Raw genomic sequence first — 25184 nt, forward strand, 5'->3', positions numbered from 1 at the left:
ATGAATATCTGAAAGAACTCAAAGCACCCGATTAGTCCGCAAATGCATTGTCATCAATCACCAAAACACCGTAGGGATAAATATGCCCTTACAGTGGGGGAACGAGGCGCCAGCGCTGGGCGACGACTGGGAACAGCACCGGCGAGGCCGTGCGAGGGGGGTTCGGGATGCACGCAACGCAGGGGTAGCGGCAGCAGCAGGGGAGGCAGTGCAGCGGCGAGAGCCGCGGTGGGAGGACGGGGCGCGACGGGCGCGGTGTGCGCGAGGGGACCATGGGCGCGGCGACTGGAGGCGAACGAGGCCGCGGTAGCAGGTTCGGTGGCCGGCGCAGCGCCGTGCGGAGGGCGCGGCCGGCAAGTGCGGCGCGACGGCGTCCACGGGATGCAGCGGGCGTGAGCGAGGACGACGGTGAGCGGCACGACAACGACGAGGTGGGGCGCACGCGCGGAGGGATGGGAACGTGGCCGGGCGCGTGCGGCGCGGCCGAAGCGTGAGCAGCACGCGGCTGCGGGCACTGGCGGGGAAGGGGACGCGGTGCGCGGGGGAGGGAGTGAGCTGCGTGCGAGCGGAGGCATGACCGGGCACATCCGTGCGGGGTCAGAGCAAGGGAAGGACGGACGGGGTTCCTCACCGCGGGGCCGTAGGGACTAGGCAGCGGGCGTGGGGAGGGCGATGGGGACGAGGCGACGACGGAGAGGACGATGGGGTCATCGCGGAAACAGGCCGGCGGGGAGGCAGTCCTGCAAGGCGGCGGCGTCCTGGCGTGGGGGCGGCGAGCTCCGGGCGCCGGCGTCGGGGACGGGATTGGGCCCTCTCGATCCAGATCCAACAAGAGAGAGGGGAATGGGCGACGTGGGGGGTGGGGGGTGGGGCCGGTGGGGGTTATGGGGGGGGGGGGGATAGGGGGGGGGGGGGGGCGGCCGGCTGGGCCTGGTGGGTTGGCCCAGTTGGGCCACGGCCCAGGGGGGTCTTCTCTTTTTTTTGTTTTATGTTTGTTTTTTTCCTTTTTTTATTTTCCTTTTCCATTTTTCTTTTAGTCTCTAATTTATTTTCTATTTTAAAAAGATAAAAATAGTTCCTATTTTAGTATAACTATATCTACTACTGCTATATTAACCATGGCACCCAAATAAAATAGATTAGTATTTTACAAAATATAAAAGGCATTTATTTAATTGTTTTTTCTACTGTTTAAATCCTTATAGTTCATTTAAGCATTTTATAAAAGCTTGGTTTCTCTATCATAATTGCTTACGATTTATTTGAAACAATCCGAACATTTTGGTGTTAATTTTTTGAAAACTTTTGTTGTTTGCTTTTTTTTAATTTGAATTTGAATCTGTTTCGAACTAACGTGAGATTAGCAACAGTAACCGTGGTGACGCGGCATCATCAACGGAGGTTTACTGTAGCTTAATTATCCGGGCGTCACAACCTCGAACTCATGGTCATGGAAATGCATGTCATTGGTTTGAGATCAATGCGAATTGTTGGAGCCAACACCCATAGTTGACATGTATGCATCATCATTGAGACTACAAAGTTTTTTGAACAATGCAAATAAGCTATCTATATGAATGCATTGAAAAAAAATAACAAGAAGAGAAAAGTTGGAATTTTTTTTACCTTGGGGACATTTCGTCGAACATGTTGTGCGCGTCGGCCGCCGGCTCAACGAGTGAGCTCGCCGGCGCTTAGGTAGTTGCCGCGCGCGTCGCACGCCCTACAAGCTTCTTCCTCCTTGCCTTCGAGGTGCCGGAGCCGTCCACCGTCTTGTTCTTCTTCGCCGATGTCTTGCCCTTCTTTGGTCGCGCCGCATTGGGAAGCTTCGAGGAGGGGGCGTCGGCTCGGGCCGGCGCTGGCGCGACGCCACCCGCCGCCGAGGTCATCCGCGGCGGCATGAAGAGGCCGCGCGCGAGGCCGATGGTCGGAGGAGCTCCGGCGGAGACGAGGCCAACGCCACCCGGGCTAGGGTTTGCGGCGGCGGCGGCAGCAGCGGTGGAGGGGTCGCGGTTATAGGATGGGGGAGCGGGGTGGCGGCGCGTGCGTCCATGGGTGCAGTTCGCCGGCGCCGGTGCGCGTGGGCCGTAGAAGGCGGAGAGGAGAGAGTGCGGCGCAAGCGCTCAAGTATGCCGCACGCGGAAGCGGGCGCCCCAAATACACCGCGCGAGATAGCGAATCCGACTGCGCGCCTAACTCCTTATACCGCGCGCGCGGTTATTGCGCGCCCACTGGAGCCACCAGCCGGGTTGCGCGCGCGTTAAAATGGCCAAATTTGTGACGCGGCGCTTGTCTAGCGCGGCTGTTGGAGATGCTCTTAGATCGCACTGATTATAAGCACACTTTGACCATTAACTTTGACCTAGGACCATGACCGGTGACCTTTGACCGTTGAGTGGTGACATGGAGCATTGACCGCTGACATTCTAAAAAAGGATTTACTATTTTCTAAATAAGTTCATAAATTTAGGGGAAAATCATGAATCTAAATAAAGTTCATGAGTTTGATTTTTTTATCAATTTAGAAAATGTCACGATTTTAAGAAAAGTTAATGCATTTCAACAAAGGTTCACAAATTGAAAAAAATATTATAAAATTGGAAAAATGTTCACGAATTTAAGAACAAAAATTCACTAATTTGAAAAAGGAAAAAGTCACGAAAAATAAAATATTAAAAAATCATGAATTTTTAAAAGGTGAAGAATTTGGGAAAAAATATCACGAGTCTGAAAAAAGTTAATGAATTTGAGATAAGTTCATGATTTTAAGAAAAAAGTTCACAAATATGAAAAAAATTCATCAATTTAAGAAAGAAAGTTCAAAATTAGAAAAAGAAAAACAGACTTCAAAAATAAAATGATAAAAGAAAAAATGAATGGAAAATTTCATGGATTAGAAAAATGTTCATGGGAAAGAAAATTCATGGATTTGCAAAAAAGTTCAAGAATACAAAAAAAAAGTCCACGGATTTAAAAATATCAAAATACATAAAAGTTCGTGAATTTGAAAAGAATGGAAAAACAAAAACGTTAAGGGAGTTGAAAAAAAAGTTCACAAATTTGAAAGAAAAATGATCATGAACTAAAAAAGGTCATAGATTTGGAAAAGTTCATGAATTTGAAACAAATTTGAAAAAAGTTCAAAATCTGTAAAAAGAAGTTCAGGAAAAATAGAAAAAAGTGAAAACTAAAAGGATAATTGAAAAAGGAAAGAAATAGATCAGCAACCCAGATAGTCTAGCAAGCAGGGTGCACGCAAAATCACTAATTGAGGAATACTCCTTCCAAAGATCACTTTCACCTTTCTAGATTGTGACAAGTGGCGCATAACATGTACGTCACTTGTCGCAACCTGGGAGTTTTTTTTCATAGATCCGTTTATTTAAAATGTTTTATCTCCTAGATCGTGTGTTCAAATCTCAAACCGTTTTCACCGTTGGATCCCTTGCGTCGAGATCTTCAAAACAAGATCCCGTATTAATAGGTTTTGACGAACTTTAAAAAAAACGGATGAAAAAACTGTGTCTCTCGTGAAAGAGGAGTTCTGATATGGGCTTTGACTCCGTTTGGGCACACCTGAACATTTTAATTTGATAACGGGTTTAACCTACACAGAAAGTTGGCCCAGATCCTTTCGGGCTAAAGTTTGGGTAGGCCACGGGCTTGTCCACTAGCCCGTGCGTGCCTACGCCGGCCGCTGACTCCCTCTCACCTAGCTATCCGTCCCCGCCGCCGATCTTCGCTCGTCCTCCGGCGACCTATGTCTGCGGCTGTGATGCAGGGCACAGCGCCCGTAGAGCGCCGCGACTCCTCCAGCGGCGGAGCGGAGATTGCGTACGTTAGCTACGGCGGTGAGCAGCACCTCCCACTGGTGATGTCGCTGGTGGACGCGGAGCTCAGCGAACCCTACTCCATCTTCACCTACCGCTACTTCGTCTACCTCTGGCCACAGCTCACCTTGCTCGTACGCCTTTACTTTCTCTTTGCACTCTACCTCTCACGCTGCTGAAAGTATGTGGCTTTGGTATATTCTTGATGGTTTCTTGGTTTGTCCGGGGGATTCGTCCGAAGGCGTTTGATGCAAAGGATGGTAAGTGCGTGGGGACAGTGGTTTGCAAGATGGGGGAGCACAGAGGCGCCTTCAGGGGGTACATCGCCATGCTCGTCGTCCTCAAGCCCTACCGAGGACGAGGAATCGGTGAGTTTATTAGATTTATATTTATAAAAAATCCTTTAATTTTCTGCTATAGTTCATCAATTGTTGCTAGGCGATGTGTGATCTTAGAATCTTGCTATGTATGTCTAAGGGTGGCAGTATCGACTTAGTAAGGTTTATGGAAACACAATCTTTCTTACTGAGTTTGCTAGTCGTAGAGATCTTACTTGTGTATAGTTTTACTTCAAGGGTTTCATCTTGTCCAGTGTATGTAACTGCTAAGACTCTGTTCACTCTCGTATAAGGGTGTGGTTTTCGTTTTTTATGTTTTTGCAAGGTTGCAATATTGAATCCTATAGTAGGAACACACAATTAATGGTTATTGCTTCCCAAAAGAAACGTCAGGTTTAGTGTTGTTACATAAGCATTTGATTCATTGCAAGGCGCTCTTTGCCTTGTTTCATTTAGTATTTTATTAGGGATAGGCATTGTGCTTACTGTGAAAAATGTCCAAAGTTCTCTGGTTGTTTCATTTATTTTGTTTGAATTGGAGCAATTTTTATGCTTGCAGTTAGATTTTATCTCATTCGTCCATCTGAAAAGGAAACATTTTCTCTTTGCTTCCGATTGTGTTCAAAAGAAGCACTGTAATTTCTGAATGTGATGTGCTCTGCAACTGAACCGATTTATGACTGACATGCTGCATGTTCCCAGCATGCATCTGCAATCCTTGTCCCTCTTTATTCTAAAAGTGACTCCTAATGCAGTATCCATTATTAGACACATGACCCTAAAAGGACCAGTCTTTAGATTATATAGAGGATCAATCAAGTCTGTTGTATCTTGACAGTTAGGGCCTACGAACAGTCATGTCCTTCGGTTAAATGACACACCCCCTGGTGAAAGGATTTCTCTTTGTGGAAAGACACATCCCTTGGTGAAAAGGTGTGCTGGCGAAATGATGTCTCTTAGCAGAAAGACATTACAAAAGAATAAAAAGAAGCATAATAATTGTTAGATTAACACATTAAAAAAACAGTTTTTAACTTCCCAGAAGATGTGACCATTGAAACTGTGCCAGAAAACTAATGTACTTAAATTTAAAATTCTAATTTATTTACGCACTTGGACAAAATTTGAACTTTGCAACTCTATGCTTAAAAAACATGCAATTTCTTATATAAACATTTCAACATAATAAAGTCACTAAACAATCTAATAATACCCGTAGCAATGTGCGGGCATTACGCTAGTTAAATAAATAACTTAACTAACTTACAGACTCAGGATAAGGTGCCTTTTTTGGTCCCATTTTGGCCAACAAGTATGGAGTGGCGGAGTTATTTTTTCTATGTAACAACCAACCATCTTTCTTGGAGTACCATATGCTTTATTTCGCACAACCAATAGGAGCTCTACCTATTGATTACGTAGAAACTAGATTTGGTCGGTTATTAAGGGTTACCGGCAGAAAACAGAGGGAATCCGTATGTTGTCCTTGATATTCTTATGTTTTTGTGAGATCATGTTCCTTTTCTTTGTTGTGTTTGCGTAAGTTCGCTTCATTAGTTATTATGACTAACATGAGTTATCTTTCTCCAAATTCACCTTTTTTTTTCTTGATCACTTTACATGTTTACCTTGCATTATAGAACTACATTTGGCTTAGTATTGTAATACAAACATGTTGGGTTAGCACAGTTTTCCTGCTCTTGTCCAAAGAATCCTTTTATCTGCTGTTAGTTTCAATATGAGAAAAACATACAACCAACCAGTCACTAGCACCTGTTGGCATTGTCTAAAGAAGAACGACTGAGACACCAGTCACTACTAGTAATCGTGTATGTGCAATGCACGTTAATATAATATTAACGTGCATTGCACATTAATCGTGCATGTGCATATTAGGCAATATATTAATTGCATCGCACACTAATATTTGACAAGATCTTAATTACACATTGATATTTTTGTAGGATATAATTAATTGGTTAGTGCTAGCATGGATATTGGATATATGCTATTAATTAAGGGAGGATTGTGTGAGGGAGGTGGTGGCTACGTGACTGGGGCTGGACGCGCGTGGGGCTGTGGGAGAACATTGAATATGAGCCCTTGGATTGGATGGCAGACCACAGAAGCAATATCAACTCTTAGATTTAATTAGATAGATTAGATCAGGGTGTGGTTTGTTCTGGGTGCACTATTTTTGGTGGCTTTAGAAGAATTAGAACTCGCGCTTTTAGTAGTAGAGATAGAGGTGGGGAATAAATTCTAGCCGATGGAAGTCGTCGAACTCTGGTGGTCTGACTGGTGCTGGGCACAGTTTTAATATGTTGCTTGTGTTGTAGAATTTATTAATGTTAGTCCATTATTTATGAGTAGGATCTTCTAATGCATTTGTTTATTTGCTTTTTTTTATAGAAAGAAACAGCTAGCTACGTTCACCGGGCTGCCCTTTAATGAAACAGCTATGTTAAGTATTTTATTGTGCTTGTTTAACTTTGGGTCTGCTTCATTTGCAGAAAGAAAGGCGTATTTATTTGCTTAGTTCTTGGATACTATGTTTATTTCTTGATGATTGACATGTCTATGCTAGCCTTGCTAGGTTTCTTTCTTGACAATTGCTTTTTGTGCTGCCTTCTTTTGATCTATATAATGTCCGTTCGTTAAGTGCTATTGTGATGTCATTAGTTGCAACCGCTATGTGCATTATTATTTATGCAAGAACTTAGCAAACGTTGTTGGTTATCTGGTGTTACATACTGAAGTTATATTCTGCACCATTCTTCATACGTTGAGTTTGTTTTGGACTAAATGGATTTCATATGGTAGCTCAATCTCTGACAAATCAGATATCAGTGCATTGTTGCTAAATATAACGAAGATGCTCAGTTGTCTAGTACTTCAAATATTGTAATGTAGTAATGCGGCGTCCCATAATCTTTGTCAACTCCTTGCAATTTCAGCCTTCCAGTTTATCTCCTTCCATAGGAATCGTCATACTTTTTACCTTACAGTTTAATGTGTTATGTTGTATATTAGGCTGATCTAACCTGTATTTCCTCATGCTACAGCAACTGAGCTGGTTACTAGAGCCATTCGGGTAATGATGGAATCTGGTTGTGAGGAGGTAATTATACTACAGTTCTGTTGGTCCGTCTTTTCTAACATTTAATTCGTTTTTGATATTTTGTCATCTGAGAAACATATCAGCTATTATATATATCCTACTTTTGTGTTCGTTGTCTATTTGTTTTGGCTATGGATGTGGTTCATATCCTCTTTGTAAAGAAAAAAGGGAAAGAGGATTGACATCTGACTCATGCAGTCCCTTGATTGTCCTGCAGTTACCAGAATAAGCTATTTGCCTTAACAGTGTGAACGATTAGAGTATTTGACATCTGACTCGTGTGCAATCCAGGTGACGCTTGAAGCAGAGGTTACAAACAAGGGTGCCCTCGCTCTGTATGGCCGCCTAGGTTTTATCCGAGCAAAGAGGCTGTATAGATACTATCTAAATGGCGTGGATGCTTTTCGTCTCAAATTACTGTTTCCACGCCCCGATCTTGGTCTAGATCCAATGATGATGCTTGGTGACGAGAGGGATGGTCAACACATGGATTCTCCGTACTTGTGATAATACCCTGATCAAAAGCGGAAGATGGAAATCAAGCTGTTATTTTTGTTGTGTTCTTTTTCCTGTTTGATACTTTCATGTCTTCATGACATGCAGTAGCTATTTTCCTTTTTGAGAAACAAGTGGTTTTCGGCACTGCTGCTCCTGGTAATTTTGAAACCCTGAGGAGGGCATTAGAAGTTCCAAAAATATCTGAATATCTTTTCACGTGTAACAATATTGTCATGGATATTTTTGTAACACAGTGCAAATGTAAATCGCCACCCAATCAGGGGGGCCCTCCGATAGCTTGATATCGATTATGACCTGCCTGAACTTGTTCATGGCACGCCTATTGATCCCTGCCGTTACTTTTTGTTGAAGTTGAATAGCCCACTGAAATCATATGTACATGTTTCAAACATATATTTTGATTTACCATATTTTTCTTTTTCTTAAACCGTTCACTTGGGGTGGAATTCGAGTCGAGCCAGCATGACTCGACCCGTTAGAGCTCGGTAATATAATAAACTTATTAACATAATAAACTCAGCTCGACCCGTTAGAATTCGAGTTAGCTTTGGCTTGACTCGTTAACATAATAAACTCAGCTCGACTCATGTAACTCGAGCTAGCTCGATTAATTCGTTAAGCTCACAATGGACGTGAATAAGAAAAGAGCTTTGCTACACGCATGGGCAAATAAGCATGGGCTTTTACGGGCTTAGCTGGGACCTTTTGATTGGAGAAAATCATGATGCGGGGCCCACATCCCTGAAAATCAGGGTTTTTTTGAGACAATCCGAAAATCAGGGGTGGGGGTGGAGATTAGTTAACGAAACAGACCACGTAATAGGCCCGTAAAAGTCCGTTGGTTTATAATTTTCGATAACAAAATAATATTTGCTTCGGTACAATCCCCTAAATACATCAATGGACGAGATCTATCTTTACCCCTTCATAATAAAGGATAATCTTTCTAGAAAATACGTCACGGAGATCTGTTACGTTCTGTGTCCGCCTTGGGCCGGCCCATTAGTATTTACTGTAGCATGGATCGAAAATCAAAAAAAATATCAGGCTTCGAACCCAGGACCTTCTGCAGTTGTATACTCCCTCCTTCCTTTAAAGAGTGTACTTCCAATTTTATTGGGCTCAAACTATCTCAAAGTTTGACCGAGTTTATGGAAAAATATGTCAATGCTTGTGAAACCAAATAGGCATATGACGAAAATATATTTTATCATGAATCTAATGCTACTAATTTGATGGCATAAATGTTGGTCTATTATTGTATAAATACGGTCAAACGTAGAAAAGTTTGACTTTCTAACAAAGTTAAAAATACACTCTTTCAAGGATGGAGGGAGTACTTTAATAGCCACCAGGACAAACACAACTTGGTTATACATAACTAGCGTGGTATATTATCACAGAGAATGGTCGCACCGTAGGAGTATTTTTTATATAAATGCTGTAGCAGATCGAAATTAGTACTGTACAAAGGGGCAGACACTCTAGCACGAATAGAACACACTGTAGTGTATCGAGATTATTTGACAGGGGGTATTGTAGCTAAAGTGTTTTTTTATAGCTCAAAAATACTAATGTGTTTTTTCATCATCAAAATATATTTTGAAAACATGAATATTTTCAAAAATACGAAATGTTTTTCAAAATTTGAACTTCTTTTGGAAACACGATCTTTTTTCCAAATTTGAGAACATTTTTTTCGGAAAAACATTTTGATTTTGTAAATATTTTTCAAACTTCAAGGATATTTTTCTGAAAGTGTAAGAATTTTTTCAAAAAGTCAAATAATTTATCAATTTTAAAAAAAATCTTGAAATTATGAAGAATTTTTAAATTTTCCGAATATATTTTTCAGCATGCAAACCTAATTTTTGAGCATTATTCGAAAAACAGAAACATTTTTTCAAGTTTACGAATATTTTTTCAAATTTACTAACATTTTCTGAAAACATTTCTTATTTTCTAGGGCCTGAGCATTTTTTGATTCTCATTTTTTTTCATTTTTCTTCTCCTTTTGTTTATTCATTTTTCTACTTTTTAAATTTATTATTCTTTGTGAAACTTTTTTCAAAAATAAAAAATTGTTTGGCATAACAGAAAATGTTCTTGTTTTCAAATATTCTTTGCAATTTTAAAAATTGTTCTAGAATTTTAGAAAACGTTCTTGTTGTCGATTGTTTTGTTCACAAATTTAAGAAATTTATGGTTTCAAAAAAGTTGATAATTTTTTTAAAGTACGTGGTTTGCAATTTTTGTTCAAAATTTTCATAATTTTTTGGAAATTTGTTTACAATTTTAGAAAAAAGTATTCTAGTTTGTAAAATTTTCATGCACATTTTGAAATTCCAAAATTGTTGGCAACTTTCATGAAATTTTCAGGACAAAAGAAAATGCTCATGCTGATTGATAATGATCGGAAATTATAAATACACTCATCTAAACTAGTGTTTTTAGGACTATGGATAATTGATCCAACTGTTGGAAATCTCAGGACAGATCCCAACTTTTGCAAGCAGGTGGGCATGCCCATTTTAGGCATCCATGCCTGGTTTGAATGACTTCCAACACCGTATGCACGTTGTGACACGTTCTGCCATTAATCGTCCTTTTTTCACCGAGAAAACTTTAGAAATGTGAAACTCGACAAAACCCAAATAATTTGGCATGATGCCTTGAATTGGTCATACAAGACCATAAAAAAAGGGTCAATTAAGGGATGTCGAGAAATGAGGTGCTTTCAAACAGATCCTTCTGGCCTATCTGAATACCCTTCATTGAACATGGTATTTCTTTGAAAATATCAGGACTAACCTAATTTTTGCAAGCAAGTGGGAATACCCATGTTAGGCATCCCCACCAGGTCTAAATGACTTCTAACAACGTACGCATGTTGCGACATGTTCTGCCATTAATTGTCCTCTTTTCGTCGAGAAAACTCCAGGAAATGTATAACTTGTCGAAACCAAAACAACTTGCCATGATGCTTTGAATTGGTCATATGAGGCCCTTGAAAATAATTGGGGTCATTTCAAGGATATCGAGAAACAACAAGCTCTCAGACGGAGCCTTCTGTCCCCCCCCCCTCCCCGAAGCAACTTTGTTTGACATGGTCTATTTTTGTATATCCTTGAAATGATCCAACTTTTTGCCATTGGGTGGGCATGTCCCTCATAGGCATCCATGACAGGTTTGAACAATTTTTGACATCGTATGCAAGTTGCGACACGTCCAGCCTTTTTTCCGTGTTTTCTGACTGAGAAAACTCTAGAAAAATATAAAAATTGTCGAAAACAAACACAATTTTTCATGGTGCCTTGAATTGGTCATACAAGATCATGAAAAATTAAGGCCATTTTAAGGATGTCAAAAAACCACGAGCTCTCAGACGGACCCTTCTGGCCAACCTGAACACCCTCCGTTGAACATGGTGTTTTTATGGACATCGTTGAAATTACCCTAAATTCTTCCACTAGGTGGACATGCCCGTGGTAGGCATTCATGGCAGGTTTGAACGACTTCCAGCACATATGCAGGTTGCGGCATGTCTAACCATTTATCGACTTTTTTTTTACCGAGAAAACTCTAGAAAATGCAACACTTATCGAAAACCCAACCAAATTTGCTTGGTGCCTTGAATTGGTCATACAAGGCCATGAAAAAAATATTGGGGGTATAGATGACTACCATGGGCACGCCACCTGCTCGCAAAAGTTGGGATCATTTCAAGAATGTCCAAAAAAACACCATGTTCAACGTAGCGTGCCCATGTAGGCATCCATGCTAGGTGTGAAGGAAAATGGTATTTAAAATCATAACTTATATAGGTACTAATTGTCATTTTAAGTTTTTAGCATAACTAATAAATACAAAATGATAAAATTGAAAATAGCAAATGTTTTTTTCTAAAAGCATTTAATAAATATTTAAAGGAAAAAATAATTTAAAATCATAATTTTAGAACAGTTACTTAAAAATGTTATTTTGGTATTTCAATTTTTGGAACAGGTTAAAAAATAAAGTTTAAAAAGGAGAAAAAAATTAATTCATGAAAAAAGAAGAAAAATGAAAACATAGAAAAGAAAGGAGAAAATAAATTAATGAAAAATGAAAACATAGAAAAGAAAGAAAAATTCTCGGGCCTTGCCCAACTAAACGACGACAATGCTCGCACCTATTGGATTTTGTTCGGAAATTCAAAAATGTTCCCATTTAACTTTTAAGAAAACAAATGTTCACAAATTTAAAAAATGTTTGGGAAAAATTTAGAACACCTGTTTGATTTCATCTTTTGTTCGCATTCCTGAAAAAATATTTTGAAATTTAATTTTTTGTTCGTGTTCTCCGAAAATGTTTGTTATTTTTTTTCGAAGAAGGGACTTGTTCATCATTGGTAACACGGAGAACACATTTCACAATTTACAGCCGACACAACAACAACAGCAAAAACCTAATCGATTTACTTGCCAATATACAACCAACGATTACAATGTCCCCAACTCAGATCAAGACAGTAGAGGCGCCAGCCAATCCGGCGTCAAAAAGATTGGAGGTCACCTTCCCGTGACACGGCCAATGTATAACTTGCTAAGCATATTACAAACCAAAACACGCACACGGGATTGTATGAAGGCGTGGTTCACACGTAGAGAGAGAAAGCGGACGGACGTATGGTGTAGTTTAGTCATGGATGAAGGATCATCGTGTGTGTTTGTGTTAATAACAGTAGTTAAGTTAATAGACCATGTCGTCGCGGACGACACTGGCGAGGGGCGGGTACGCGTAGGGGCCCTTGAGCCAGGTGTTGGCGATGAAGCGGTAGGGCGCCTCGGTGAGGTGGATGCCGTCCCAGCTGACGTGCGCGTCGGGGTCGTCGCACACCGTGGCACCGGGCAGCCCACACGACGAGCTCATGTTGTAGTTGTACGGGCCTCCGCCACCGCAGCACGCCCTTAGGGCTCCCCTCTTGTACCCTGCAATTCGCCACATATCTCGTTATTAGAGTGACAGTTTTACCGAGTCTCAGTCGATTGAGAATTGGTTATGTCTCAGTCAATGCTATGTTCATTCGATCCTACATGGAGATCCGTGCAAAAATTTCTTTCTGGTTTTTGTTTTGTTTTATATACTATGTCACTTGACTGAGACTTGGCTAAATCTCAGTTGACCTAGACCTAGCTACACCCCTTGAAGTAAATACTCTGTCCTGTTCTTTGTGCTCTATGCTTTTGTTTGTACCTAAAGTTGTCTTTGCGTGATGAGTGAGCGTGCGACGTGTTAATTAGTACTAAGACCATCACTCCCTCAAAAAAAAAGTACTAAGACCATCAGGTATACTACGTGGTTCAGTGAGGTAGAGCAGATGGCATTTGTGTCCCTAATAATGGGGCGGAGATTAAGCCGATGCAGTGCCAGGTTGGCCTGAGCACGGATGGAACCCGGTGTTAGTGTTGTGCCAAGCTAGCTAGCAGATAGCACCAGCAGTGCGTGAGCCGTGAGGAACAGCTATGCGTGCGTGCTGCGTGTCGCGTGTTGGCAGGTGAAGTCACAACGATGTTGCTCTGGCCTCTGACACAGGCGTATCTACAACGCCATCACTCCCCACTGTCCTACTCCTGGGAAGGAACACCAGCCTTGCCTTGTTGCCCTGGCCCTAGCCCGAGATCCCCGCGCGACGCCACTCATCTAAAACTAGCAAAAGGACGGTGGAAGCTCACCACTCGCGCCGGTCTTCTGTGTGGAACTGACATGCTAGCGCGTGACCAGCCCTGAGAGGCTGAACCTGGAACTAACACCCACAAAGGTGGCCGGTGCCCCATTCCCCATTGAAACAGAGGAGAGCAGAGCACCCACACGCTAGCAGCACCAGGAAGCAAGTAGGGATCAATGAAATCAAAGGAGGAAAAGGGAGGTGATCGGCTGACCGTAGAGGTGAGGCGTGCGGGCGAACTGGATGTAGGGGGTGTAGTAGTCGGCGTAGATGATGCGGGCGTCCGGGCGGCGGCGCTGGAGCTGGTCGAGGGCGATGCGGAGCATGGCGTTGTGGTAGAGGGCCACGCTGTTGAACTTCTTGAGGCAGCCGGTGCGCGGGTCGTAGTCGCTGCGGTCCTCGGACGCGTACATGGTGAGCGTGATGGGGATGCAGCCGGCGGGGAGGTTGCCCGGCACCACCACGTGCCGCGCGCCCTCGTCGAGGACCGCCTCGACGCCGCCGATCATCGACTCCACCACCTTGGGCACCATCTCCGTCTTCACCTTGTCCAGGCTCCACTCCGCCTTCCACGCGAAGCTGTAGTCGTTGCCGCCGAACTCGCCGAACACGAACAGCGCCTTGCCGAAAAACTCCTTGCACTCTGCAGATTGTTGAGTTCGTCGGTTCCTTTTTGGTTTTTCGTTTTCAACAAGAAACGGACAAGAAAACTCCTTGTTTACTAGCGGCGCTAATTACGATACCTTGCGGGGAGGAGCAGACGGTCTCCTTGACCTCCTGGAACCACTCGAGCTGGCACTTCATGGAGGTGTTGAAGGGCGGGATGCTCCACACGTTGTTGTCCCGGAAGTACTTGAGCTCCAGAGCCGTGGCGCCCATCACCGCGAAGTTGGCGCCCTGGCTGAAGTTGGTGCCCTTGTTCGCCGACGGCGGCAGCAGCGGCACTCCCAGCGCCTCGGCTGCACGCACGCACACATCAATCAATCCAGCCATCCATCCATCCGGTTCAGCAACTCACGTGTAAACAAACATCCGATCGATCGACGGCCGAGCAGAGCAGGCGAGCACGTACCCAGGAAGTCGATGACGAGGCGGCCGTTGGAGCAGCGGGCGTAGGGCGGCGGGAACTTGGGCATGTTGGGCAGCTTGCCGGAGTTGATGATGACGAAGTTGCCCGTGTCGGAGAAGGAGTCGCCGAAGCTGAATATGGCGTTGTAGTACTGCGGCAGCGGGGCCGCCGCCGCCGCCGAAGCGGCGGCCAGACACAGGAGGATGCACCACGACGACGGCGTCCTCTCCATGGTCACCACCAAAGTTGGCCTCTCACCAAACAGCGCGCGTGCGTGCGGGAGAAAGAAGAGAGAGGGAGAGAGGGGGGAGCGGGCATTGGACGGCTAAAAGAGAGTGCTTAGGGGATTGTTATATAGCAGGGCACATGGATTACAACTTACTACTACTCCTACTACGAGGGTACGTGGTGGTAATTATGCCGCCTTGTTTAAAAAACACCTTTCTCCTCTCGGTGGGTGGCCTATGATCTATGAAAAAAACAGCTATGGGAAGGAAGGAAGGATGAATGGAGATTTGTTTGTTTAGGTTGTACTGTACGTGGCTTTGATGGGAAGGTAGCGAGACATGGAACACATGCCTTGCTTGCCTGGTGGGTTTGTGAGGGCTTGTGTCACCTGGTGACAGCCACGACTCACACGGAAGGGATATGTTATCACCTTCTTCTTAACCGTAATCCACTAGCCGTTAAGGGGGACAAAAACTATTTCGTCCCTGTTGGAAAAGCACATACACACATGCGTCTCCATGTGCAAACTCAATATTTTTCTTGTACGCACAGTAGAGGATAGCGGCGCACTCGCTAGTACTACTATTATACCTACAATCCTTGTTTCAATGATAATAATAAAAAACTTGTTCCAAAAAATTATACCTACAATCCCATCTGTTTTGTAGTGTTTATAACTTTTATGAAAAAAACAAACTTTATGAACTTTGATCATGTTTACGAAGGAAACTATTTATAAACTACAGTGCCATATATACAGTGTGGAAGCATGTCCCATACTCACTCCATTTCAAAATATAGTGCGCCCGCGCTTCCCGAGGTCCAATTTTGACCATAAATTTAACCAAGGAGACCAACTGCGACGGGAGAAAAAATTATATAATTAAAAACTTCTTTCGAATACGAATTCACTGATATAATTTTTGCTCCCGCCGCAATCGGTCTTGATAGTTTAATTTACGGTCAAAGTTGAAGCACGAGGATAGAGTAAGCACTACATTGTGGAATGAAGGGAGTATGATTTATTGATATGCATTTGCTTTTATTTAGATGTTAGACGTATATCCTATAAACTTGGTTAAACTTTATAAATTTTTATCCTTAAAAAAATTGTGAACACTACATTATGAAACAGAGACAATACTAAGAAAAAAAAACAGGAACTCATCAAGATTCCTCCTAGTACTAGCATTATAAGTTTCTCTCCCATGTTCATCTGGGCAGGGCTGAGGGTTAGAGTCAAAGGGAAGAAGGCATCATAATCATACGGCAGGGCACGCAGTAGAGGGGCAGCACTAACACTCTCCCCAGGTAGGCGCTACGCTAGAAAATTATTGAATGTTTGGCTACCTCCATAAACTCCACCACCCCCATCCCTATCCACGCACGACGGTTCATGGCCAGCCACCACACCGGCCGTATCCCCCGTCGTGCCGCGCAATCGAGTCGTATCGCGGCTGCCATTGACACCCACCTACCTGTACAAGGAAAGGCGTAAGTCCTGTTGGTAGACTAGTTTTTATTCACATCTTGGGTGACGCCAACACCTTTAGCCGCGCTTTGTACCGCTCGCCGCTAGAGATCGCGAAAAAGGTTCACTTGACGACCAGCAAAGGTGGCGGGGGCAAAGTGGGAGCGTGGTCTGACCGTGAGATTCCGGCCGCTGGAAGCGGACAAGGGAAGGTTACCGGCCTTTCATTCCTCAACGGCTCGCTAACTGCAGCATGTACAAGTGATTGGGATGTGGGCTCTGTAGAAAGCGTCCGGTTATTCCGTTTGCAGCCGTGCCGATCGATGAGCTTGAGTGCTGATCAAACTGATGAGCAAAAGGTTTCTGAGTGAAATGATGTTCGGCAGAGAGATACTGTAACTACTAAAGGTGCGTGCGTACACATGATGATTGCTCGGCCAATCGCCCATCATAGCTTGGGAAAGAAGGGTACAGAAAAGTGTGGAACGGAAGGCACGAACTCACCCCCGCTATTTGCTCCCGGATGTTTCATCTCGCGAGATGATCACGTTCGGAATGCGACCAACGAGAGAACGGCAGCGATGATCTTTGTTGCACTCCAGTGCAGTGCATCAGTTTGCTTTGCAGAAGAGAGCAATCCAATCCAATTAAGGCCGGCTTTCGTTTCGCCGTCCATGGAAAAGAAAACAAACCAGTAGTGGCGACGGTGCTCCGCCCATAATTTTAGCACCGACAGTATTTAGCCGTCCAGAGACGACGACGCCGCGTTAAATGGTTTGTTAATCGCGGACGCCATGGACTTTGGTGAGGATCCCCGCATGGTTCCGAGCGCCCACAGTTCTTGGTTTCCACCGTCCATCGATCGTGTCTCCTGCATTGCGTGGTGCAGTAATTACCGCGCTCCCCGTCGACCAAACGGACCGTGATCTGGATGCGTTTAGATCAAAGGCGACCCATTTTGTCCGTTTGGTTCATTCGGACACAAAAATTGACCTAACGAGTTAATCCAAACGAACACAGTGTTCGTCCGTTGTCCGTTTCGTGTCCGTTCAGACCCATTTTTATCTCAAATTTAGGACATATTTGGATCCACGACGGACACAAAACGAATGCTTTCTGTGGCCTCCTCGTCCGCCTCCGTCCGCTGCATGGGAGCATTGGCCCATCTATCAGCCACCCACCCATCCCATTCCCGTCTCTCTCCTCCTTTTCTCTTTCTCCCATCCACCCAACAGTGCCCCGCCACCGGCCGCTTCGGCCTCCGTCGCGAGATAGCAGGGAGCAAGGGGGCAGCGCCGGAGAAGCACCGGAGCCGGGGCAACGCCAGGGCAAGCGGATGCTCTCGACGACCTCGCCGCGCAGGCGGCGCACCTCCACAGCGAGAACATGCGCGACCCCATGCTCTCGACGACCTCGCCGGGGCGTGGGCGAGGCACGAGCTGCTGCTGGCGTACAACGCGGGTAGCGTGCGGTGCGCTGCCGGGGCGATAGCTACTGCAGCCCCGACGAGCTGCTGCGGGCGGAGCTCGGGCACGAGTGGCACGGGGCCGAAGCTGCGGGGAGGGGCACGCAGCGCGGGTGGCGTGCGGTGCGCGGCCGGGACGAGAGCTGCTGCAAAGCCGGCGAGGCGCATGCGACGGAGTGCGGGCGCGGTGGTGCGGGAGTTGCGGGGCTGGGCGCGGGGCGAGGCTGCACGGCTGTTGGTTGGAAGCTCGTCGGATGCAGGTCAGATACTCGTCGGATGCTAGTCAGACAATCATTGGATGCTGGCATCAAGCTGTGCACGGAGCCTCTTGACATGAAGCTGCTCGTGATCTGCGTGTGATGTCTACGCGCGGGGCGGCTGCTTGCATGCATGTGCTGGTGCGAGCGCGCGACCGGAGCACGGATGTCGACGGAGGCGACCTAGCGGGGGTGTGACCGAGTTGCAGGGCGGGCGCGGCAAGCTGCAAAACGGGGGTGGGGCATGCGCGACGGGCTCGGCGAGCTGCGGACGGGAGCTCGCGGGCGAGGCGGCGGAGGTGAGCTCGCGGGCGCAGGATGAGGTCGCGCGGGAGCTCGCCCATCAGGTATTTGACTGAATGCCGACACAGATATGCACAAAATGGGTCTGGCTTTTGTTGGGCACATCGACCGATCCAAACGAAAAAGCGGATGCGGACAAGCGGACGGGCGACCCAAACGGATAAAAAACAAACAAAATTAGCGTCCGTTTGAGTCGTCCCTTTGGGGTTGCTTTTAGCGCTTGATTAAGCAAGATTCCTCGTTGACCCCGAAAAAGAAAATCAGCATCGCTGACAGTTCTTCCTTCACCTCCTGAAGAAATATACTTACTGCAACTGCACCGGCTAGCCTTTTGACCTGCACAGCCTTGTGTTGATATTGGAAGGAATCTGAGATGCAGTACAACTTTTGCCTCGAATTGAATGTGGATCTCTAGTTCCAGCATGCCACAACAGTTCTTTTAAACGGAGCAGACCATGAAAATTGCAGTGTTTTTTTTTTTGTGCGAGTAATCGCAGAGTTGTATTTGGCTCACTTGCACTTGCCCTCTTCTGTTGTTGCCGCCCTGCGCTTGCGCGGAATGCCGGAGTGCCTTGTTTCCATTTTTCCATTTGCTTGTTTGTTTCTTGCAGGATGTAGCAAGTTTGCATTTTGCACAACTGACTTGGATACAAAAAAGAAGAGATTTTACGGTGCACTGTACCATGTGATGAAATGCATGGTAGTGTTGGAATTTGCTAGGAGGCCTTTGGCCCAAAGGCCAACTAAAATTCTGAAATTCTTTTGTCTCATTCATACATAATTTATGAGTGGTGTGAGTGGGACTAAAGTTTGGTCCTACCCTAAAAGTTGAGTGAGACATACACCTCTTTATAAGGTGAGCTCTTCACCAATTGTATGAGCATGAGAAGAGGAGACCTACACGGGCGCTGTCGTGGTTCTAAGTCTGACAATAATGTAGGGGGGTAGGTATGGAGAGGCAAGATCTTAGCTATGAAGTAGTTGTAAGCACACGAGATTTACGAGTTCAGACCCTTCTCGGAGGAAGTAATAGCCCTACGTCTCGGAGCCCGGAGGCGGTCGACTAGATTATGCGTGTATGATTTACAGGGATGCGAATCCTTTACACCGAGGAGGGGGGTGGCTTATATAGAGTTCGCCAGACCCCTCCGGCCCTCAGTTATGCAGGGTTTTAAATACATTAAGGTCGGGCGTTACTGGTAACGCCCCTAATAAAGTGCTATGATGACCATAAAAACTACTTAATGACCGACCGTTAGTGTGCGGAGTGACTTTAGGTCTCCTGGCCGTCGAGTGGTTGGATCTTAGTCGAGTGATTGCTTCTTGGTCGAGTGTCTTCGAGTCTGTCGAGTGGAACACCTCCAAGTCGATTGAAAGGTGATTTCTTCTAGAGATGTCTTTGGGTAGGGCAGTTAGGACAGGTCCATGACCCTACCCTAGGTACATAGCTTCATCATTAGCCCCCGAATGGATCGAGGTTTGAGTGGGGAAGGAGTTGAGAACTTCTCCGACGCATTTTTCATGCCATGAGCATATCTTGTTTCGGATCAATGAACCTGAGTGATGACAGCAACTTCCTTTTCAGTCGCCTTGATCCATTCTTAGTTTTCTGTCGAGTGAGTTTCTTTACTTGAAAAGCTCTGAGTGACAGTGTGGAGGAGATCTTCCGTTTGACAAGCTTTTCTGCTGCCCGCAGATTTCGCGAGATTCAAATTTTGGGAAGCGCGCGGGACGGGGGAGGCCGCAGTAATCGGATGGGATAGGGCGGGGCCGCCTCGATCTCCGCGCCACCTTTTTCGCCACGTATCGCGCGCGCGATTGTTACGGGATTTGACAGGACCGTCCGGGCCTACCAGTCAGCCACTCGGAAGCGACCTCATATAAGGCGTCGGACCGGGGTTTCTTGAACAGTGCGTTCCCATTTCCTCTTCTCCTCTTCAGGCTTCTTCGTCGCGCTCGCTCTCGCCCCAGCGCCGCCGCTCCGTACGCGTCTCGCCGGCGACGATGGGGAAGGAGAAGACGGCGGCTCTGTAGCGGGCGAAGAAGGCGACGGCAAAGGCGAAGGGGAAGGCGACCAGTCGGGGTGGATCTTCGTCGCGAGCCGGCCTGCCGAAGGGCTAGATCCAGGGCGACTAGATCCGCTCGGCGATCCGCCAAGAAGACCTCGACGACCTAGCCGATGGAGGGCTGATCCCCCATGGATCGGCGCGGCTTCCGGGGAAGGAATCCGAGCCGCAATCTCGGGAGGGTGAGCGCGTTCTCCTTGCCACCCACGTCGACCGTGGATTTTCCTTGCCTCCTCACCCTTTCTTTCGGGGATTTCTGAATTTCTTTGGGGCACAACTCCACCACTTCACTCCCAACACAATCGTGTATCTCGCTGCTTTCGTGTCTTTGTGCAAGAATTTCTTGGGTTGTCGGCCTCACTGGGGTCTTTTCAAGCACATTTTCACCTGTCGTTCTCAGACGGTGAAAAAGGCCAATCCGAGTGATGAGAGAACACAAGTGATTCAAATGTGTGGGGGTCTTGGTGTTCAGATGAGAGGGAAAAGTTCCTTTTCAGCCATGATTCTTCCCGACTCGGTCCGCGGATGGCAGTCGAGCTGGTTTTACTGCAAAGACCAGCCGACGCTAGGGCAGTCGACTGGCCTCCCTCCTTTTACCATGGACCGAGTGAGGAAACCCTCCTCTTTGAAGGTGCTCCTGGAGGAGAAGGCGCAGGTTAGGGTGCTGGTCGAACGAGTGGTCCAGTTTATCCGTGACGGGGTCACCGGTATGGATCTCTTGGAGGTTTTCCTTCGGCAGCGCATCCAGCCTCTTCAAGCCCGAGACCATCCGATGTGGATGTATTCGGGTCTTGACGACACCACTCGGATTCACCTGGAGGAGGTCGATGACGACACACTGGAGAAGTGGCTGTCGGGCATCACCGGAAACAAGGACTGTTGGGGAACGCAGTAATTTCAAAAAAATTCCTACGCACATGCAAGATCATGGTGATGCATAGCAACGAGAGGGGAGAGTGTTATCTACGTACCCACGCAGACCGACTGTGGAAGCGTTGACGCAACGTAGAGGAAGTAGTCGTACGTCTTCTCGATCCGACCGATCCAAGCACCGTTACTCCGGCACCTCCGAGTTCTTAGCACACGTACAGCTCGATGACGATCCCCGAGCTCCGATCCAGCAAAGCATCGGGGAGGAGTTTCGTCAGCACGACGGCATGGTGACGATCTTGATGTTTTACCGTCGCAGGGCTTCGCCTAAGCACCGCTACAATATGATCGAGGTGAAATATGGTGGCAGGGGGCACCGCACACGGCTAAGGAACGATCTCAAGGATCAACTTGTGTGTCTAGAGGTGCCTCCCTGCCCCCGTATATAAAGGATCCAAGGGGGAGGGGGCGGCCGGCCAGGAGGAGGGCACAGGAGGAGTCCTACTCCTACCGGGAGTAGGACTCCCCCCCCAATCCTAGTTGGAATAGGATTCCTCGAGGGGGAAAGAGAGAGAGGGGGGGCCGGCCACCTCTCCTTGTCCTAATAGGACTAGGGGAGGGGGGAGGCGCGCGGCCCACCTTGGGCTGCCCCTTTCTTCTTTCCACTAAAGCCCACTAAGGCCCATATAGCTCCCGGGGGGTTCCGGTAACCTCCCGGTACTCCGGTAAAATCTCGATTTCACCCGGAACACTTCCGATATCCAAACATAGGCTTTCAATATATCAATCTTTATGTCTCGACCATTTCGAGAGTCCTCGTCATGTCCGTGATCACATCCGGGACTCCGAACTAACTTCGGTACATCAAAATGCATAAACTCATAATAACTGTCATCGTAATGTTAAGCGTGCGGACCCTACGGTTCGAGAACAATGCAGACATGACTGAGACACATCTCCGATCAATAACCAATATCGGGACCTGGATGCCCATATTGGCTCCTACATATTCTACTAAGATCTTTATCGGTCAGACCGCATAACAACATACGTTGTTCCCTTTGTCATCGGTATGTTACTTGCCCGAGATTCGATCGTCGGTATCCAATACCTAGTTCAATCTCGTTACCGGCAAGTCTCTTTACTCGTTCCGTAATACATCATCTCACAACTAACATATTAGTTGTAATGCTTGCAAGGCTTATGTGATGTGCATTACCGAGAGGGCCCAGAAATACCTCTCCGACAATCGGAGTGACAAATCCTAATCTCGAAATACGCCAACCCAACATGTACCTTTGGAGACACCTGTAATGCTCCTTTATAATAACCTAGTTACGTTGTGACGTTTGGTAGCACCCAAAGTGTTCCTCCGGCAAACGGGAGTTGCATAATCTCATAGTCATAGGAACATGTATAAGTCATGAAGAAAGCAATAGCAACATACTAAACGATCGGGTGCTAAGCTAATGGAATGGGTCATGTCAATCAGATCATTCAACTAATGATGTGACCTTGTTAATAAAATAACAACACTTTGTTCATGGTTAGGAAACGTAACCATCTTTGATTAATGAGCTAGTCAAGTAGAGGCATACTAGTGACACTCTGTTTGTCTATGTATTCACACATGTATTATGTTTCCGGTTAATACAATTCTAGCATGAATAATAAACATTTATCATGATATAAGGAAATAAATAATAACTTTATTATTGCCTCTAGGGCATATTTCCTTCAAGGACAACCCCAGAGGAGCCAGGAGAGTTCCTCCATTCGACCAGTCCCATGAACCAGAAAAGGTCCGATTCTGAGCTTTTGATTGTAATCTGAATTCACTCGCGCAGCTGTCTATACTACGTCGACTGACTTTATTCTTCCTGCTTTCTTTCAGGCCCTTATCGAAATGTATTCAATGCCCAACGGAGAGTAAGAGCAAGACCTGGAAGAAGAGGCGAGCGGCGGCGACAATGGCGAATGGTATTCTGACGGTGAAGGAGACGAAGAAAGCGACGACCCGAGTGACGAAGAAGAAGTCGAGTCGCCTCCTCGCAGGGAGAGGCGATCCAAGCTTGACCAAGAACGACCGAGCGCCCGTGAAAAGGCGATTGCTCAGGCTGGTCAGTCTTCAAAGCGTCCTCAGACCTCTTCACCAACCCCAATCGAAAAAGCGTCAAAGCATCCCAAAGTTGCAGAGCAGAAGCCTCGGAAGGCGTTGCCGAAGATTAAGATTGACATCCCCGTCGCTTCTGCGTGAGTGTCTCCCTTTGTATTCACTCGACGCCTCGTGCTGTTTGTTTTTTATTGATTTAACCAGACGAACTTTGCAACTGGCAGCGCTGCTACTTCCGGGACCTCAGCTTACAGGGACGAGGATGAGGTAATGGAGGATGCGGTCACTTCCAATCTGGGTATGATTTCTGTCATTCTGCCTTTATTTGGTCGACTCAACTGCAATGTGTACCATTGGGTGATGTGATTTTGGCGATTGATCTTTGAACAGCTCCTAACATTATTGACCTCCCCGATGATGATGATGAAGAGCCTGAGAGGCCTTTGTTGAGGAAAAATAGGCAAGCTCCTGCAAGCAAGGTGCCACAGTCGATGCCAAGGGCGAAACCAGTCGTTCAGGATGCTGGTGATGCCAATCGGGGTTCTGTTACCTTCGTCGTACCATTGTCGAGTGCCTTGCCTTCTTCATCGACTGCTCAAGCCCCTGCCGACCCACCTTCAGTTTTTGCGACCCATCATGTCCCAGAGGACGAAGTGAATGCTGCCAAGGAAGCCATACGCTAGGCGGGCATTATGATGGAGAAGATGAAGACGGTGCGGGACGCCAGTCAGGCCGCCTACGACGCCAACTCGGCTCTCTAAAGCAACGTTCAGGTTAGTTGGTCACCGCTTGTTCTGCTAGGATATGCTATCTGAAGACTCTCTTTCCGATTTTTTTTGCATCTGTACACCCACTCGGTGCGTCGATTGAATTTTTGAACTAGTGGGGGCATGCTGAGTGCACCCACTGGGTGTAGTCCCTGAGACTACGGTGGACTGCTAGCAGTCGACTGTAGTCTTTGTATTTTGATTCTTTCGCTCGACTTGGTCTGGCCGCGTCGAGTGTAAACCGAACTGGTAGTTTATCTCCTCCACTTGGTCTGGGCGAGTGGGATCAGAACCGGTGGGGGCACGCCAAGTGCACCCACTGGGTGTAGTCCCCGAGACCGCGGTCGACTGCTGGCAGTCGACTGTGGTCTGAGTTCTATGGTCTGAATTCTTCTTTCTTGACGGTGCAATTGTTCTTTCTCTCTCTTTTTTTACTCCCTGCACTCGACTCCGGCGGGCCGGTCGAGTGGGATCAGAACCGGTGGGGGCACGCAAAGTGCACCCACTGGGTGTAGTCCCCGAGACTATGGTGGACTACGGGCAGTCGACCGTAGTCTTAGTATTTATTGTCTTTGTCGTTTTTCATTGTAAAATAACTTCTCCTCCCTGATTGCAGAAATCTTGTGATCTTGGAGCTCGCTTTGCTGACTTGGAGAAACAGCAGATCCAACTAAACCTTGACTTGGAATTGGCCAAGACAGAGCTGCAAAAGGCCAAGGACGACGCCAATGGTAAGACGAGCTTGTCGACTGATTTGTCTTAGGCTTGAGTACCCTTCTGCTCTTTCTGAATCAAGCACCATTTCTTTGCAGAAAAACTGAGAGAAGCTCTGGCGAAGAAGGATCAGGATTTGGCTGCTACTCAAAAGAAAGCTGACGACAGAACCGCTCTGGCTGAACAGAAACTGGCTTCAGTCGGCCAATTGGAGGAAGAGAACACCAAGATGAAATCTGCCCTGAACAAAGCCAACAAGGAGTGCACGCGCTTGAAGAAGGACAACCTCAACCTGTACGAGCAGATGGAAGGCATCGCTCGCAGGAGGGACGATCTGGAGAGCTAT

The 25184-nt window shown here is 46.5% G+C and overlaps 2 protein-coding genes across 2 annotated transcripts; one reads left to right on the forward strand and one right to left on the reverse strand.

Annotated features, from left to right (window-relative positions):
- The first annotated feature begins 3661 nt into the window (after positions 1-3661).
- Positions 3662-8130, forward strand: LOC125551956 (N-alpha-acetyltransferase MAK3). The gene is made up of 4 exons (XM_048715383.1): positions 3662-3964; positions 4072-4198; positions 7234-7289; positions 7581-8130. Exons 1-4 carry the CDS (start codon positions 3761-3763, stop codon positions 7794-7796), a joined length of 603 nt encoding a protein of 200 aa, XP_048571340.1. The 5' UTR covers positions 3662-3760; the 3' UTR covers positions 7797-8130.
- Positions 8131-12244: 4114 nt separating this feature from the next.
- Positions 12245-14918, reverse strand: LOC125551963 (GDSL esterase/lipase At1g28580-like). The gene is made up of 4 exons (XM_048715391.1): positions 14588-14918; positions 14259-14474; positions 13730-14158; positions 12245-12778 (listed from the first exon to the last, which is right to left on the reverse strand). Exons 1-4 carry the CDS (start codon positions 14814-14816, stop codon positions 12540-12542), a joined length of 1113 nt encoding a protein of 370 aa, XP_048571348.1. The 5' UTR covers positions 14817-14918; the 3' UTR covers positions 12245-12539.
- Between the last annotated feature and the right edge of the window lie 10266 nt (positions 14919-25184).

Source organism: Triticum urartu, chromosome 1, assembly GCF_003073215.2.
Source record: "Triticum urartu cultivar G1812 chromosome 1, Tu2.1, whole genome shotgun sequence".
NCBI classification, from domain to species: Eukaryota; Viridiplantae; Streptophyta; class Magnoliopsida; order Poales; family Poaceae; genus Triticum; species Triticum urartu.